The following is an 18609-nucleotide window of genomic DNA, read 5'->3' on the forward strand; positions in this document are numbered from 1 at the left end:
AAGGACCTTGCTATTCTGCATCAATCTCTCTCCACTATAGGATCATTACCATCATCATTCAACTATTTGGTCATCTTAGTAAAAGCCTCTCTTCATCCCACATTCTCCTTCAGTTACTACACAGTTTCTCTGCTCTCCTTCATAGCAAAACTTTTTGAAAGAATTGTCGGCACGTACTGCATTCATTTCCTCATCTCACAATACCTCTAATATCTATAAATCCAAAATGCTCCTCTGGGTCCCTTCGTCTGGCTGACTCCAATGGCCACTTCTCTATCCCCAACCAGCAACTTGCAGCAACATTAAACACAATTGACCATGCCCCTTTTTTTTTTTTTTTTTGACATACTCTCTTTCTCTTGGCTTTTGTGACACCACACTCTTCATTTTCTTTACATCCCTCTGGCTACTCCTTCTGAGTCTCCTCAATAGGCTCTTTCTTCTCTACAGAGGAGCATAGAGGCTAAGAGCACAGAGTCTCAAGCCCTGCTGTCCAAAATGGTAGCCACTGGTCACATTGTGACTATGACATTTAAATTAATACAATAAAATAAATTACATTCATAAAACTAAATACATTAATATTTATTAAAATTTAGATTAATAAAATAAAATTAAAAATTCAGTCCCACAAACCTAACATTTCAACCACTCACCAACAACATGTGGCTTGTGGCTAACACATTGGACAGCAAGACACAGAATATTTCCATCACTGCAGAAACTTCTATTGGATGGTGTTACCTAGACCAGGTTTCTAGAATTTGAATCCCAGCTCTGCCACTCTACCAGCTGAGTGACCTTAGGCAAGTTACCTAATCTCACAGACAAATATCCCTGCCCTCGTGGAATTTATGCTATTCCTACAATGGAAAAATTAGGGTGTGTTTAAAACATAGGCTGGAGATCTATAAATGTTAATAGCTCTTCAAGAGATATTGGTTAGTGGAAAATGCAAAGTGCAGAACAGTATGGATAGCTAGATAGTTAGATAGATACATAATATGATTTTGGTTGGACAAAATAAAGATATGCATAGAAACACATTTTTACATTTATGAAAAATTCTGGAGAGATACAAAAGGAATGTAATGGTCTCTTTGGGGAATGGTATTGGTGTCAGGAAAAAGACTTACTTTGCATGTTCAACCTTTGTGTACTGTTTTATTTTGTCACATACATAAATTACTTTTGATTAAAAATAATAATCTTAAATTTGTATGTATATGAATTGGCACTTTTCTGGTTGTCTATTATTGTATAACAAACCACTCCCAGAACATAGCAGCTTAAAACAACAATCATTTTATTATATTTCATAAATCTGTCAGTCACAATTTGGTCAGGGCTCAGCTGAGCAATACTTCTAGTGCAATTGGCATCAAAAAGGGTCATTGGGCTTCCCTGGTGGCGCAGGGGTTGAGTCCACCTGCCGATGCAGGGGACACGGGTTCGTGCCCCGGTCTGGGAGGATCCCACATGCCGCGGAGCGGCTGGGCCCTTGAGCCATGGCCGCTGAGCCTGCGCGTCCGGAGCCTGTGCTCTGCGGCGGGAGGGGCCGCAACAGTGAGAGGCCCGCGTACCGCAAAAAAAAAAAAAAAAAAAAAAAAAAAAAAAAAAGGGTCATTCAGTGATATTCATATGGCTAGTGTGGAGGGTCCAGGACTGCTTCACTCATATGCCTGGTGCCTTGGCTGGAAGTTTGGACTCAACTGGGCCTCTCTGTCTCCAATTATCTCCAGGACTTTCCATGTGGTCTCCAGCAGAGTAGTCAGATTTTTTTTATATGATGGCTCAGAGCTCCAAGAAACCAACATGGAAACTACAGGTTCTTTAGATGTTAGGCCTAGAATAAACTTGATGTTACTTCTGCCATACTGTATTGATTAAAGCAGTTGTAGGTAGGCCAGCCCAGATTCGGAGGATAGAGAGTAGAGATTGACTTGGCCTCTATATGAGAAGAGTATCAAAGCATTTGTGGCTATCTCTAATGCAACACAGATATCAAGATTGCTGTCTTAATACAAGTCATATCTTTGATAATTCAGGCTAAGACTAAAAATCATAACTGTGGATGCTTTAGGATAACTTGACTGGGAAACCTAGGGAAAGAGGAGTTGAAGACATGAGGGTTACCCTTTCATACTGGAGGCTGCAGGATGCCATTCAAAGTATCAGAGTGAGAAATCTACTTACTCTAAGAATCAACTTCCCTGACTGGCAATGCCTGCTTCTATTGTCCTCCCTATCCCCTTCACCTCTCTCAAGCCACTCAGGGTAAGAAGCTCAGGTAGGGTCCATGTCTTTCTTGGCTCTGTGTCTCTCCCTTCCCAAAATACAGAGCATATAGGAGGGTACAGAGCCTACAGCAGAATCAAAGTAATGCCATCATTTGACAGTCTACCCCCCAGCACATTCTACTCTGCTGTCTATTAAGGAAGCCCATCATGTATTTTAAGTCAAACCCTGTGTTAGATACTTCAATATACTTTTTCTTATTTCACCGTAACAACAGAACTGATATGGGTATTATTAGCATCCCCCATTTTACAGAGAAGGAAACTGAGACATAGATATCTTTACCCCATACAACTACAAAGATGGCAGAGCCTGGATACCAACCGAGATCTTTGACTCCAAACTCTATGATCTTTCAGTATACCATGCTGCCTCTCAAGGAAAAGGGAACAAAGGCCTATACACTGGACACTCGGTACTTTTCTCCTATTTCATTCATATATCCTCTTAATATCTAAGGTGTGTGAGGATGCTTCCACACTGCCAGAATCTCCAGGGTATTAAAGAAAGGTCTAAGGAGAAAGGCTATACCTCTAGCATTGGCATTCCCAAATCTTGGTATTCACAAGCTTGGCATTCCCATCACATCATGAAAGATTTCTTTTTAATTCTACTACAAGTTTTACTGCTGCTCCTAGCACCTCTATACTGCAAGGGAACAACTGTTAACAGAATTGTCATTGTCCTGTATGTTTGGGCAGCTGACTAGAAATGGGTCAGGAATGGCACAGGTTATCTCATTTTTTCAGTACTAACCAGAAAGGTGCTAATATACAGGCATGCAATTGGAGAATATGGGCAGCAAATGTGGGCTTCAGAGGAATAAGTGACACAGGGAGTTGGAAGGATGTGACAGTGATTCAAAAAAGGAACTAGGAGGGCTTCACTCAAGCAGGATTCTTCAATTCCTTCACCTCTACAGATTCACAGAACAACACAGTGTCCAGTGCACTAAGGAGAGGGAAGCTAGAGCCCTTAGGCAAATATATGGTGTAGGAGAGAAGGGTAAATAAAGGAGAAGAATGCAGTGGAGAGGGAAACAGTAACCAAAGGAAAAAAAAAACCTGAGTAAATGAAGGAAGAGAAAAGTAATGATCCTGTGGTAAACACAATCGAAGCCCATCAACTTGGGACAGAGGCAGCCAAACACAAAATTGCCCATTTGGGAACTAGGTCCTTGGAGGTGGTGATTGGTGCAGAAAACTGCCATACGACTACATGCAAATGACATCTCCAGTTTTTCACTCTGGCATTTTACATTAATAAAAGTAGCCATTCATTTTATTAGAAAAATATTATCCTCATACCAAAATCCAATCAACACATCACAAGAAAGAAATCTACAGACTAATATTCCTAATAAATATAGATGCAAAAATCTTCAACAAAATATGGCAAACCGAATCCAGCAACATATAAAATGGATTATACACCACGACCAACTGTGATTTATCCCAAAAATTCAAGGTTGGTTTAACATATGAAAATCAATAAAATACATATCATCATCTCAGCAGGTGTAGGAAAAGCATTTGACAAAATCCAGCACCTTTTCATGATGAATACACTTACACTAGGAATAGATAGAAAGGAACTTTCTCAAACCTAATAAAAGCCATCTATGAAAATAGCCTAGCCAACTTCTTACTTAGTGGTGAAAAACTGAATGCTTTACCCCTAAGATCAGGGATAAGACAAGGATGTTGAATAGAAAACTCTGACGAGTTCTATTCAACATTGTCTTAGAGGTTCTAGCCAGGGATATTACACAAGGAAAAGATTGGAAAGGAAGATGTAAAACTATTTCTCTTCTCAGATCATGTGATCTTGTATATAATAAATCCTAAGTAATCTACTAAAAGTTCATTAGAATTAGTAAAGGAGTTCAGCAAGTTTGCAGGATATAAGGTCAATACAGAAAAATTATTTGTATTTCTATACACTAACAATGAGTGATTCAAAAATAAAATTAAGAAAGCAATTCCATTTACAATATAATCAAAACAATAAAATACTTAGGGATATATGTCACCCAACAAATTGCAAGGCTTATATAATGAAAACTGCAAAATATCATCAAACGAGGTTAAAGATAACCTAACTCACTGGAACATCATCTTGTGTTCAATGAGCTGGAAAACTTAGTATTGCTAAAGAGGCAATACACTCCAAACTGATCCAACCTCTATCAAAATCCCAACTGATTTTTTGCAGAAATTGACAAGCTGAACCTAAAATCCACATGTAAATGCAAGAGACCCAGAGTAGCCAAAACAGTCTTCATGACTTTAGATTTGACAATACTGTATTCCTAGATATGATACCAAAAGCACAAGCAACAAGAGAAAAAGTAGATAAAAGTGGATTTCATCAAAATTAAATAATTTTGTATTTCAAAAGATGTCATCAAGAAAGTGAAAATACAACCCACAGAATGAGAAAAAGTACTTGCAAATCATATAACTGAAAGGGGTCTAGTGTCCAGAATACATCAAGAACTCTGACAACTCAACAAAAAAGGGCAAATAGCCCAGTTAAAAATCAGCGAAAGATTTGAATAGATATTTCTTCAAAGAATATATAGAAATGGCCAATAAGTAAATGAAAAGATGCTCAACAAAATCGATCATCAGGGAAACACAAATTAAAATCACAATGAGATATCATTTCACACACATAGGGATGGCTATAATTTAATAAATGTAAAATAAGTATTGGTGAAGATTTTGGAAAATGGGAACCCTTACACATTGCTGATGGAAATGTAAAATGATGCAGTTTCCAAAGTGATGTTTTCACTTTGGAAAACAGCCTGAAGTATCCTCAGAAGTCTTAAATATAGAGTCACCATTTGTCCCAGCAATTCCACACCTACCTAGATACATACCCAAGGGAAATAAAAATATATTTTCATACAAAAATGTATACACACATTTTTATAGCAGTATTATTCATAATATCCCCAAAGTAGAAAAACCCAAGTATCCATCAACTGATGAGTGGATAAAATATGTTATATCTATACAATGGAGAATTATTCAGCCACGAAAGGCAGAAGTACTGATACATGCTACAACATGGATGAACTTTGAAAACATCATGCTAAGTAAAAGGAGGCAGACACAAAAAGCCACATATTATAACATGATTGCATTTATCTGAAATGTCCAGAACAGGCAAATCTAAATTGATGGTGGTTTCTGGGGGCTGGGTACAGGGAGGAATGAGGAGTGGCTGCTAATGGGTAAGAGGTTTCATTTTGGGGTGATGAAAATATTCTGTAATTGGATAGTGGTTATGATTGCACAACCTTGTGAATATACTAAAACCCACTAATTGTACACTTTAAAAGGGCAAATTTTATGGCATGTGAATTGTATATCAATAAAGCTGTTATTTTAGAAAAGTAGAATTATAGGACTAACAACCCAGCACCTGCCAAGTATTTATTCATTCCTTCACCTATGGCAGAATTATTATATTTACCAGTCAGCCCTGCCCTGAGCCAGGAACACTGAACATGCCGGGGTCTACATTTGTCATGTCTTCTATATAGCCCTTCCGTTATGTTATGTTTGTAGAATAAACACCTCCTTCCTCCAAAAATGAGTCAGGTGAGACTCAAAAAACAATCTAAGGCCACAGAGAAAAAAGGGAAGTATTGGAGCATAAGCTATAGGGAATGGGTGGCCTCATTGTTCCAAAATCCTCTCCTACAACTGAGAATACTCAAGGAGACCTGGACATTTCTCCTCCTATTCTCTTCCATCATGGTAGGTTGGACAAATATTTTGAAATCTTCCAGGAAGAGTCCAGTCTATTCCCAATTCACAATAATGAACTTAAGCCATTCTCAGTGAAGTTGGTAACCACAGAAGAGCCCAGAGCTACTTCTGTCACCCATTTTAATATTTAACACCTCTTGTCATTAACATGCCAGTAACAATGTAAAAATGCCAGTAACAGTTCCCAGTGTTTAACCTAGGTTCCTAATGCATGATGTAAAGCAAATTATCTCTTGTTATAACCTCAGTGGGGAGCGAGAAGAGATACTATTGATTTGTATTTGGAAAATAGTGCCTAGAAGGATATACAACAGGGACTAGTATTTATTCAGAGGATGACGGATTAGCAGTCTCCAAGCATTTGGAATCCCTCTGTAGATAGGGTTTTCCCAAATCGGTCGCAGGACTCTGGGTAAAATTACATAAAGGGTGTGGAGAGATATGGTTAAAGAAGTAGAATTTATGTTCAACCCTTGTAAATTAGCAAGGCCACATAAGTCTGACTAATCCACCACTTCCCACAAGCTAACATAGTGAGAGACTCAGGCAAGCACCACAAGCAAGCACAGGCACCTCCAAGAGCGCTTTGAAAAACAGATTCCCATGAGCCATCACCACCATCCTGCACAGTTCACCTTACCTAACTGAAATTGATTGGAGACATTCCCACATGTTTGCATTATCTCTGGGCTATTCCATCCCAAGGGGTATAATGCACAGCCTGAGCTTATCAGCAGTCCTGGAAAAAAAATAAAAGCATACACACAGGTAGAAAAAATACAACAGGTCTTCTATCATCCCAACATTCCCTCTGAATTAGCTCAGCTCAAATTCTCCCTCCTCCACTCAGAGCTTACCTTTCCCCTTTTACCCTAAATGTCTATGACACTACCAACTCAACAGGATTTCTTTGCTGTGCCATAGGTGGTGAGTTGCAGTAGACAGTAGAGGGGACAACTCACAAAGAAAGGACAGTATTGGGGATTGAGACAGGCCAGTATGCTTTTCACAGCCAAAATGTTTTTGCCAATGACTTTCAAAGCTGAATTGGCCTCTCCAACCAGACTCCTCTTCTATCTTGGTCTGACTTACAAAGAATAAAAAGGTAGGGGCTGCTACTCTTTCCTACAATTCATCCTTTTCTAAGAGTCAAGTCAGTCCTTACTAGTCGAAGGTAGGTCATGACTTCTGTAGCTTGAATTCAGCTGCCAGACTGGGATCTACAGAAAGCATCCACGTTATCTAGGCTTCTCCTGGTGAGCAGGGCACCAGACTCCCTCTTCCAGAAACACTTCCTTCTTCTGAGAAACCATTCCAGCTTCATGCTAAGCATTCCTACTTTCTTTGGCTTCCAAAACCTCCCACTGTGCCCCTTGCCTTCACCTCCATTTTGTTTAGGTCATTTGGTTACTACAGGGAAAATCTATGTGATATTAGTGATAACCTTACTCTTCAGACCAGAGATACAAATCTGGGTCTGCTTGCTGACACTGTCTTGTAAGGACAACTGCCTCATCCACAGCTCTTGTTTACTGCCTAGGTTTACATTTTATAACCTATGATCACCTCTCCGTTGCCTTTGGCGACCATGGATTGAACTAAGCATTGGCATCTGACACAAAAGCAACCAAATTCATTGGCTGGCCAGTAATGGATGACATCATATCGTGCTCTGAAGAGAAGAGCTAGGCCAGATTTTTGTTTCTGGAAATTTTAATCAAGAAACACAGATGCTGGACTTCCCTGGTGGCGCAGTGGTTAAGACTCCACACTCCCAATGCAGGGGGCCCAGGTTCGATCCCTGATCAGGGAACTATATCCCACATGCATGCCACAACTGAGGATCAGCACGCCACAACTAAGGAGTCAGCCTGCCGCAACTAAGACCCAGTGCAACCAAATAAATAATAAATATTTTTTAAAAAGAAAAGAAACATAGAGAAGCTGAGCTAGTTAGCAGATGGAGCAGAAGTTAGGAAAAAACACCAGGAGGTAAAATCAAGTGTGTGTCAAGCTAAAGCCAAGTTCAGTCCAAACTTATGAATAGACATCAATTCTGGGTAAGCTGAGGAAACTGATTGGTAAAATAAGAGAATAGAGAGGCAGGAAGCAGATACATCATGAGGGAAAACTCCATACTGCTCCTGAAAGAGCTAGAGAATCTAGTCCTTCCCAATGGCTTTCCAGTTCCATTTTTCTTATGTTATAATAAGTCCCCTTTTCATTGGAGAACTCAAGCAAGTCTCTGCTGCTTACAGCCAAGAGAGCCTAACTACAAGAACGCTATACTTGAGTACTACACCAAAGTTCATAGGAAGGTCACCCGCCCTGAGTGTGGATGCAGAACCTAACACATAACACAGAGCCTCCACAAAGCAGGTATTTGATTAATGATGACTGGGTGGCATATTTAGAGGTTACAGAAAGGTTTCAGACCGTGAAAAGCAAGCTGCTCCAGGGACTGCCAGCCTCACCTTCGTTTCTCTTTCCTCACCGAGGAAGACTCCATATACACTCTGAGAAGCTAATAAACCCACTTTGCCTTCAGCTGCAGCCTTTTGGAAGATCTCAAAGTACTCGCTAAGCTCCTCAGCAACATGGCAATCAGCTGTTCTCAATACTCAGTGAGGCCAGAGAAAAAGACAGGGACCTAAAGAAAAATCAAGAAAAGTTTAAATAGGAAAACAGAACTTTCTGACGGTGAGAGAGGGTTTAGAAACTAAAAGAATGACTAATTAAGGTTAGAAATTCCCTTCAGTGGAATGCTTAAAATTAGAAGACACTCTTATCTGTCTGATAGTCTGAAAGGAAATGAAACTGGTAACTCAAAAGACTCTTCTAGGCTCTGGAATTTATCCAGTGGCAATGGAGCAACACTCCTATTTTTTCTCACCACAGATAAACTGAAATCATAGGATATGAGGAGGTATGAGCCAGAGTATGTAAGCCCAGAGTATGTACAATGGGTTAAGGACAAAATTGGAAACAAAACCTCAGCCTTTTCCTGCTTTCAGTGTGTACCCTTTGAGAGAAGAGTTAATAAAAGGTGAGCTTTCCCACACAGACTAGGAAGAAAAGAACACAAGTTTATAAAAGAACAGCAGTTCTGTATTCCAACCTCCACATTCAGATCCCTGGGACTGGCATGAGCTCTGACTTCTCAAGCAGGAGCTTGTTCTGGCTAAGTGCCTTTCCTGACACGGCAGGAGGAACCTTTCACCTTTTTCAGCCCCCCCTAAAGACAGCGCTTGACTTAAAAGCTGCCTGCTTGGAGTTGTTACCTTGCAATTTTTCACAGGCACCAGGCCAGAGACCAGGAATCTCTGCCCAGGTATGTGTTTTGCCCCAGCGCATGTGGCTCCGTGCTCTGCCCAACCTGCCCTACCACACCTCCCATCCCCTATCCTCCCTCCTGCCTTTTAGACAGGTGAGCACAGTAGGTTGTAAACATACTTCATGGAGACATTGGACCTGTAACTGACAGAAGATTCATTACATTTGATCATAGATGGAGAAAGATGTCCTAGAGGATGTGTTATTTTAAAATGAAGTCACAGCATAATTTATCCTCAATTATATTTGTCCCCAACAGTTCTAATGAATTTGGGATATGAAGATGGGCTTCAAATAGCAACATAGAAGTCATTTTCCATTGACAGGCTCTGCCACCTTCTGGAAGACTGGGGCCTTATTTAAAATGTAGATTCTTGAACTTCACCCACAGATATCTGATTCAGTAATTGTAGCCCAGGAATATGCCTTTCAAAAGCACCCTAGTGATACTGATACATCAGGTTCTGGTACCAACACTTAAGAAAAACACCACTAAAAATATTAAAAGCAGGAGCTCTGGTGGCAGAGAAAATTAGTTTAAATCCCAGCCCCGCCATGTATGAGCTGTAGCCCTGGCTCCTACTTTTCTACATGCCATTCCTAACTACAGGTTTTACTGCCCCTCCAGACACATATGCCCCTTGGAGAAGTCTGTCCCAACTGAACCTGCCTCTAGAAAGGGAAAGCCCTTTAGAGTGTGTTACCACCCTTACTCCACCACTGAACATGTGCAGGTGACCAGTGGGCTGCCATCTTCCTTCCCTTCCTCAACTGCTCCTTCCACAAGAATCCCCTATCACAAAACGTACCAAGTGTCCTCCCGAAACACGGTGGCTATAGTTTTCATTCATTGCTCTGACCAAACAGAGGCCTAGAGTTAGACACTTTGCTCGGGTTCAGCCCTTGTGGCAACCTCAACGCCAGTACAAACCTTTGGGCGCACAATCTCGGACAGACCTCAGAACCCTCCCTGCTACTACATCCCAGCTGCCCTCAATCTTCCCCTGCTGCCAGAATTACTACTTCCCCGTATCGCAACAGCTGTATAACCATCTCCCACATTCTCAATTAGGTAGATGCCTAGTTTTTGTCTCCGGGCAGGGAAAGTCTCCTCAGCTGGGTGTTATCAACCTCCTTTGTCCACCACAACCTCCCATTCACAAGTGCAACTGTTGGGTGGGCAGCCATCTTGTTACACTTCATAACCCACTCCCAAATATCTGTCCAAGTATGGCTATCTGGTAGTTTGAATTTACTACCCTGAGCAGAAGTCTAGTATGGGTTAATTTGTTATTAATTTGTTCAATTTATTGCTCTTATAGCAACTTCAACTCAAACATAGTGGAAAATTTATGTCTGCCATCCAGCTATATCTCAGCTTTCCCTTCCCAGGGAACACTCCCACTCAACTCTGCTATTCATTTCACTGCATATTCTCTCTCAGAGTTATAAAACAGTTCACCTCTGCTAGAGATTTCTAAAGTACATCAGGAGAGGCTTCACAGAGAGGCTGCATTTGACCTGGCCTTTGAGAGAGAGAGATTTACAGGCAGAGATGGAAGAAAACAGAATTTCAGGAAAAAGCAACACTATGAACAAAACTGAGCAGAGGTTTTCAAATGTTAGTGTGTACTGGAATCATGTTGGGAAATGATAAATAACAAATCCAAGACAGTAGTTAACTTTGCTGTGGGAACAAGGGAATACTATCAGGGTATGAAGGAGATTTCAACAACATTGGTAATATTCTATCTCTTAAACTGTATAGTACACATATCTGAAATATTTCATACTATGCTTTCAAAAATAAATCAGCATGAGAGGCCGTGTAAAATGCAGAGTGCCAGGCATCAGTTCTGATTGGGTAGGCTTAGAAAGGCACTAAGGTATCTGTACTTAACAAGCACCCCAGGAAATTTCTTATACAAGGGCTTCATGGACCACTCTGAAAAACATTGTGATAGAATTTCTTCTCCAAAAGGAAAAAGAAAAATCAATGACATCAGTGCATAAAGCCCAGGGCTGAGAATCAGAAACCCTGGACCACAGTCTCTGTTCTGCTTCAAATTTGCTACATGAGTTTTTGTTAGTAGGTTAACTTCTTTAAATACCATTTCCGAAACAGAAAGCCACTTTTATAATCCTTGTTCAGCATGGTAAGGATAAGTTAAATTATGCCTGATGAAACTTTGGAAGACTTTCCAGGAAATGCTTGGTTTCCAGAGAAGATAATGGTTTTTAGAAAACAGCACTCTTTCCTTGAATCAAGTTCTCAGTGATCCGTCTCCAGTGGCAACTTTCATTCAGCTTGAAGCATGTAGCATTAGGACCTTCCATGGAGAAAATCATTAGTGCCTGTCTGGGTGTGTTGAATTCCATCTGCTTAACCAAAAAAAAAAAGTCCAGAGTGGTAGTTCTCACTTGGGTTGGGGAAAGGGAACACATCAGAGTCACTGGAGAGATCTTCCAAAACATGCAGCCTTCCACCTGTTGCTGTGTGTATCAGTATGGGAAAGAGGACTGGAGAGTTGGGTCCACATTTTTTAAGCACTCCATGTGATTCTGATACATTCCCTGATCTAGAAAGATTCTTGGCCTCCCTTGAGGAACCTGATCCAAGATCTTACACTTTTTCTTGCCAAGAGTTCCTTATATTTACTTCTCACTTATTTCTTCTTTGGTTAGCTCTCACTGAAGGTAGAGGATAATTCACAAGCCTCTTGCATATGTATACACAGGGGAATGTAAATAATGACCTTGTTCTCAGGGACTGGGGGCCAGCTGGTTAGAAACCTCAGCATCCCCAGGGTTGAAATAATCTCCTGGCCAGATGTTTCCTTCACCGGTTAGAGGAGGGCATGAAGGTCCCAGTGGAAGGCTCTCTGGACCCTACACTTGTCCAGCTGGATCAGCTGCAGGTGGAGCAAATGGGACCCAAGGGTCCCATCAGGTCACCTTGCTGAGTATGACTCAGGCCAGCAGCTCTTTATTTCTTCCTGTCTCTCCCACTTCCCACCACTCATCTCTGTGGGCAGCCGCCAAACAGGGGAACAAAAGTCAGGCAGGGGGAGGGAGTAGTTCTTAATGGATCCTCCATCTCTTCAGTGGTTTGGGGTCTGGCAGAGATAAACCAGACCTGAAAAAAAATGGCTCCTCCCCCTGATGTATTTTGGTTAATGCACTAGCTGCCGAGAAGCAGCCAGGCCTGGAGCAACAAAATCAATTTCCCTCTGCTGAACAACAAGCTTAAACTTAACCCTCACAGCTCTTTCTCTTATGTCTTTTATCCATGGAGCTCAAAATGCTGTTCAGGCTGAGGAGTGAGACACCAAGATCTCTGAAGAACCTTGGATAATGATTGTATGCCAAGGGGTGCCTAGAAAATATGATACATTCAAGCAGCCTTCACCATTCCTTCACATCTGATGCAACTTTGACAGGCACCAGTTTCTAAAAAGGAAATGAGAATGACACTTAGTTGGCTGGTATTACAGGCAGGGAAGCTGTATAAATTTAGCAATCTGTCCAATATCCCCAGGGATAACCCTTGTAGCACACCTTGGATCTTGATTCTTTCCATGAGTACTGTCAAATGGCATTTTATTCTTGAACTTTAATGACCCCCATCTAAGTGTAAACACTGTGACTATGTTCCTATGAGCAATGGTTGATGGGGAATATAAAATAGCAGAATCATATGAGATTAACATGATACTGATGTTTCTATTGCCCCTGTATTATATCTGCTGCTCAATTAAAGCTCTCCCCCACTCAGTCCATGAGTGTCTAAATCTCCATTACCTACCCACATCTCCCTTCAACAATTTCCTTTGAGTTTCTGGACCTAGAAAGTGAGATCAACCAAAATGTATTATATGGAGAACCATAAACATTTTGTGAAAGTCTCACTCAAGCCTAAGATAGGAGGCAAGGTGGGTGTAGGAGCCAGTGTTAATGCTTGGAGTCAGATGGAGGCTATTGCTACTGACGTTCTGATTCCTAACAGTTAGTCCCTGTTCACCCTCTGCTGGAAATTCTTAGAAAAGCAAGTGAAGCTAAGTTATCACTCTCAAGTCAGAAGAGAAGAGAACTCAGGGTGCTAATACCTTTGAATGGAAGCCTGGAAAAAAAGCAAAGGATGTGAATGAACCCAGCTTTCGCATGCCCAACTTATCCCAAAATACACTAACATTGCCTTAACCACATGTTCATTCTTTCTACCATTACTGAATACCTGCTCTATGCCAGGCACTGAACTGGGCTCTGGGGCTATAAATATGAGTTGTAAGGAGCACCCCTTTCACCTGCCAGCTAAGTGTCACTTCCTGAAATAATGTGCCCATAGAAGTACCGAGCTAGCCATAGTAAGCCCAAGAATGCAGGTGAAAGGTGAGCCGACTTAAGGTTCATTTGTAATACCTGTGGAGCCCCCAAAGGGAGATAAAGTCATAGGCTTAAACCAGCCTTAATAACTGGTTCTGTACCATGGTTTTGAAGCGGAAGAGAGAAATTAATCCAATGACTTTCCAATGTGGCCAGAAAATCATTAGTAGCTAAAGAGTGGGAAAATTCAGAAATAAGGGAGGTTAGAATGTGAATTCAAATAGGAGAAAAACCATATGATCATCTCAATAGATGCAGAGAAAGCTTTTGACAAAATTCAACACCCATTTATGATAAAAAACCCTGCAGAAAGTAGGCATAGAGGGAGCTTTCCTCAACATAATAAAGGCCATATATGACAAACCCACAGCCAACATCGTCCTCAATGGTGAAAAACTGAAAGCATTTCCACTAAGATCAGGAACAAGACAAGGTTGCCCACTCTCACCACTGTTATTCAACATAGTTTTGGAAGTTTTAGCCACAGCAATCAGAGAAGAAAAGGAAATAAAAGGAATCCCAATCAGAAAAGAAGAAGTAAAGCTGTCACTGTTTGCAGATGACATGATACTATACATAGAGAATCCTAAGGATGCTACCAGAAAACTACTAGAGCTCATCAATGAATTTGGTAAAATAGCACGATACAAAATTAATGCACAGAAATCTCTGGCATTCCTATACACTAATGATGAAAAATCTGAAAGTGAAATTAAGAAAACACTCCCATTTACCACTGCAACAAAAAGAATAAAATATCTAGGAATAAACCTACCTAGGGAGACAAAAGACCTGTATGCAGAAAATTATAAGACACTGATGAAAAAAATTAAAGATGATACAAATAGATGGAGAGATATACCATGTTCTTGGATTGGAAGAATCAACATTGTAAAAATGACTCTACTACCCAAAGCAATCTACAGATTCAATGCAATCCTATCAAACTACTACTGGCATTTTCCACAGAATGAGAACAAAAAATTTCACAATTTGTATGGAAACACAAAAGACCCCGAATAGCCAAAGCAATCTTGAGAACAAAAAATGGAGCTGGAGGAATCAGGCTCCCTGACTTCGGACTATACTACAAAGCTACAGTAATCAAGACAGTATGGTACTGGCACAAAAACAGAAAGATAGATCAATGGAACAGGATAGAAAGCCCAGAGATAAACCCATGCACATATGGTCACCTTATCTTTGATAAAGGAGGCAGGAATGTACAGTGGAGAAAGGACAGACTCTTCCATAAGTGGTGCTGGGAAAACTGGACAGGTACATGTAAAAGTATGAGATTAGATCACTCCCTAACACCATACACAAAAATAAGCTCAAAATGGATTAAAGAACTAAATGTAAGGCCAGAAACTATCAAACTCTTATAGGAAAACAGAAGCAGAAGACTCTATGACATAAATCACAGCAAGATCCATTTTGACCCACCTCCTAGAGAAATGGAAATAAAACCAAAAATAAACAAATGGGACCTAATGAAACTTAAAAGCTTTTGCACTGCAAAGGAAACCATAAACAAGACCAAAAGACAACCCTCAGAATGGGAGAAAATATTTGCAAATGAAACAACTGACAAAGGATTAATCTCCAAAATTTACAAGCAGCTCATGTGGCTCAATAACAAAAAAACAAACAACCCAATCCAAAAATGGGCAGAAGACCTAAATAGACACTTCTCCAAAGAAGATATGCAGATTGCCAACAAACACATGAAAAAATGGTCAACGTCATTAATCATTAGAGAAATGCAAATCAAAACTACAGTGAGATATCATCTCACACCGGTCAGAATGGCCATCATCAAAAAATATAGACAAAATAAATGCTGGAGAGGGTGTGGAGAAAAGGGAACACTCTTGTACTGCTGGTGGGAATGTGAATTGGTACAGCCACTATGGAGGTTCCTTAAAAAACTAAAAATAGAACTACCATACGAGCCAGCAATCCCACTACTGGGCATATATCCTGAGAAAACCATAATTCAAAAAAAAGTCATCTACCAAAATGTTCATTGCAGCTCTATTTACAATCGCCAGGAGCTGGAAGCAACCTAAGTGTCCATCATCGGATGAATGGATAAAGAACATGTGGCACATATATACAATGGAGTATTATTCAGCCATAAAAAGAAACGAAATTGAGTTATTTGTAGTGAGGTGGATGGACCTAGAGTCTGTCATACAGAGTGAAGTAAGTCAGAAAAAGAAAGACAAATACCATATGCTAACACATATATATGGAATCTAAGAAAAAAAATTGTCATGAATAACCTAGGGGTAAGATGGGAATAAAGACACAGACCTACTAGAGAATGGACTTGAGGATATGGGGAGGGGGAAAGGTAAGCCATGACAAAGCGAGAGAGTGGCATGGACATATATACACTACCAAACGTAAAATAGATAGCTAGTGGGAAGCAGCCGCATAGTACAGGGAGATTAGCTCAGTGCTTTGTGACCACCTAGAGGGGTGGGATAGGGAGGGTGGGAGGGAGGGAGATGCAAGAGGGAAGAGATATGGGAACATCTGTATATGTATAACTGAGTCACTTTGTTATAAAGCAGCAACTAACACACCATTGTAAAGCAATTTTACTCCAATAAAGATGTAAAAAACAAAACAAAACAAACTTTGCACAATGAGTCTAAGGAAAGAGGGAAACAGGAAACATCACCTTAACTGGCACAGCAAAGAGAATCTGGTGCTTTTCCTAAGAAGGCCAGGAAATCATGATAGCTTAGCTCAGTGTTTCTCAACCTTGGCACCACTGACATTTGGGACCAGATACTTCTTTGTTTTGGGGAGTGGTCAGCTGTCTTGTTCTTGTGCATCGTGGGATATTTAACAGCATTCCTCACCTTTATCCACTGATTGTCAGTAGCACCCTCCCCAATTTTTGATAACCAAAAACAAGTCAAAGACCTTACCAAATGTCCCCTGGTGGGGGATGAGGTATGTAAGAAATCAGCCCCTGTTGAGAAGCCCTGTCTTAGCTCATCACTAACATCTCACCCCAAGGCCACATAAATGCAGTCATTGGAGAGAAGAAAGAAAATTAGGATCTGGGTTATCTTGCCAATGAACAAATTTAAGGAAAGAAAGGAAGTGAACAAGAGAGAGGCCACTGTCATTTGCTTACAGCCACAGGGCAACTTAGTGAAAGAGCCAGAAGTGGGATCCAAGTTTCCTGGCTCCAGGCACCCACACTGTGCTGCTAAGGAGATGACAGTGATAATGAATAATGATTCTACAACTTTAGGAACAACAGCAATAAACTTCAGCAATAGGTTCTACCAGCGCTTTTTTCCACTGCCGCAACTAGGTGTAAAAAATAGCTCACATATTCACACACACATTTGCCTGTCTGTCTTAAACTTGCTTTTTCTTCTCCGTTCAGATTAAACTGCTCCCCTTGCTTTCCTACAGTCTGCCATTTTTGCATTTTGCTCTTTCCTAGCCCATCCACACACTGCCAGCATCCAGGTCTCCTGCATTAAGTTTAGGGGGAGGCTGAATGAGGGAAAAGCTAAGTAGGGTGCGTCAGGGCCATAGGAAGCCTGGATAGTCTGTTAATGGCTACTAGACAGGGCTAGCCTTAGATGCTGTCAAATAAGCAGTCACCTGAAGTCTGCCTGGTACCTAGCATTTCACTATTAGAGATGTATTTTTTGGTGAGGACTGTACATTAAATTCTTATTAGTAATTAACACCTGGGTGTATGTGTCTATCAGATCACTGTCCTCTGAGATAACTACCAGAGATCAGGGATCTTAGAGGTCAAGTTTATTTTGGAGCAGTAATACTAGAGTATAAGTTGCTGCCCCTGGAAAGCAGACCTGGATAATATTCTTCAATGGGCACTCTGCAAGGAGAAGAAGGTGATGAAAATCAGGGCTAAAAAAACCAGATATCAACTCTGCCTACTAGCCAATCTTGCTGAGAATAAAACCCTGATGTAGATTGCACTTTGGGGAGTCCCAGGCTAGGTGTTTCAAACGAGTCCCCATTCATAGCCCTAGAGATGGACAAAGGGGAGAAGCTGAGAGTGGATTTCCCCATGAAACAACATCCCCACTACCCACAGCCCTGCAAAGCTCCCCAACCTACCCAATCCCAGGAACACCGTCTTACCTCCCACGAACTGTGCGGCTCCCATGTAACGTCCCATCATTCTGGAGATGAGTTCCTCCATGCAGCAGCCTAGGACAGCAGCCAGTGCCACCAGGAGCAGCAGAGCACAGCCGGCACCTGTCACTACTGTGCACATCTGCCAGGCCAGGCTTGGGATGGCATTGAAGCTGGCATAGCGCCCACACTCTTCCACCATGATCAGACTCTGCCCCTCTCCCCTCACAGGGTAGTTGCACCTCCGAAATGTGCTGAATGACACTGGCTTCCCCAGCTGGGATCCAAAGAGCCAGTAAGGCAGGAAGTAACTGGTAGAACTGGCCACAGCGGTAACAAGGGACAGGAAGGCCCAGAGGGTCCCCGCCAGGGTCAGGCTGCTCTGCATGGTCCCAGGTTTCTCTGTGGGGATAGGGAGATGAGTTGGGTCACAGCACCAAATGTAGAAAGTTATCATGTAGGCTCCATTGGCTTAGTTTTCATCTGCCTGGCCAGTCCTGGGGCTCAGTCATGTGCTTCTTGGCCCCTACTTCTGGATAAGATTATTGTCTCAAGGACCATTTGGGTCCCTATGGGATTCTGCTCTCCAGCACTTTTCCCATCTTCCCTTCCTTCCGCCTGATTCAGAGTTCTATGGTCTCTAGGCTGCCATGGAATAAGTGTAGAA

General features: G+C 41.3%; 1 protein-coding gene across 2 annotated transcripts in view; it reads right to left on the reverse strand.

Annotated features, from left to right (window-relative positions):
- Positions 1-18609, reverse strand: part of LHFPL1 (LHFPL tetraspan subfamily member 1) — a 51354-nt gene that overhangs the window by 25392 nt on the left and 7353 nt on the right. The window contains exons 2-3 of one of the 2 annotated variants that reach the window (XM_032620597.1): positions 17949-18344; positions 6724-6822 (exon numbers count right to left, since the gene is read on the reverse strand). In XM_032620597.1, the coding sequence (XP_032476488.1) occupies positions 6724-6822; positions 17949-18330 (481 nt within the window). In that variant the 5' untranslated portion in view covers positions 18331-18344. Of the gene's footprint in view, positions 1-6723; positions 6823-17948; positions 18400-18609 lie in introns of those variants that run through there. The other variant, XM_032620596.1, reaches the window with a different exon arrangement.

This window comes from Phocoena sinus, chromosome X, assembly GCF_008692025.1.
Source record: "Phocoena sinus isolate mPhoSin1 chromosome X, mPhoSin1.pri, whole genome shotgun sequence".
NCBI classification, from domain to species: domain Eukaryota; kingdom Metazoa; phylum Chordata; class Mammalia; order Artiodactyla; family Phocoenidae; genus Phocoena; species Phocoena sinus.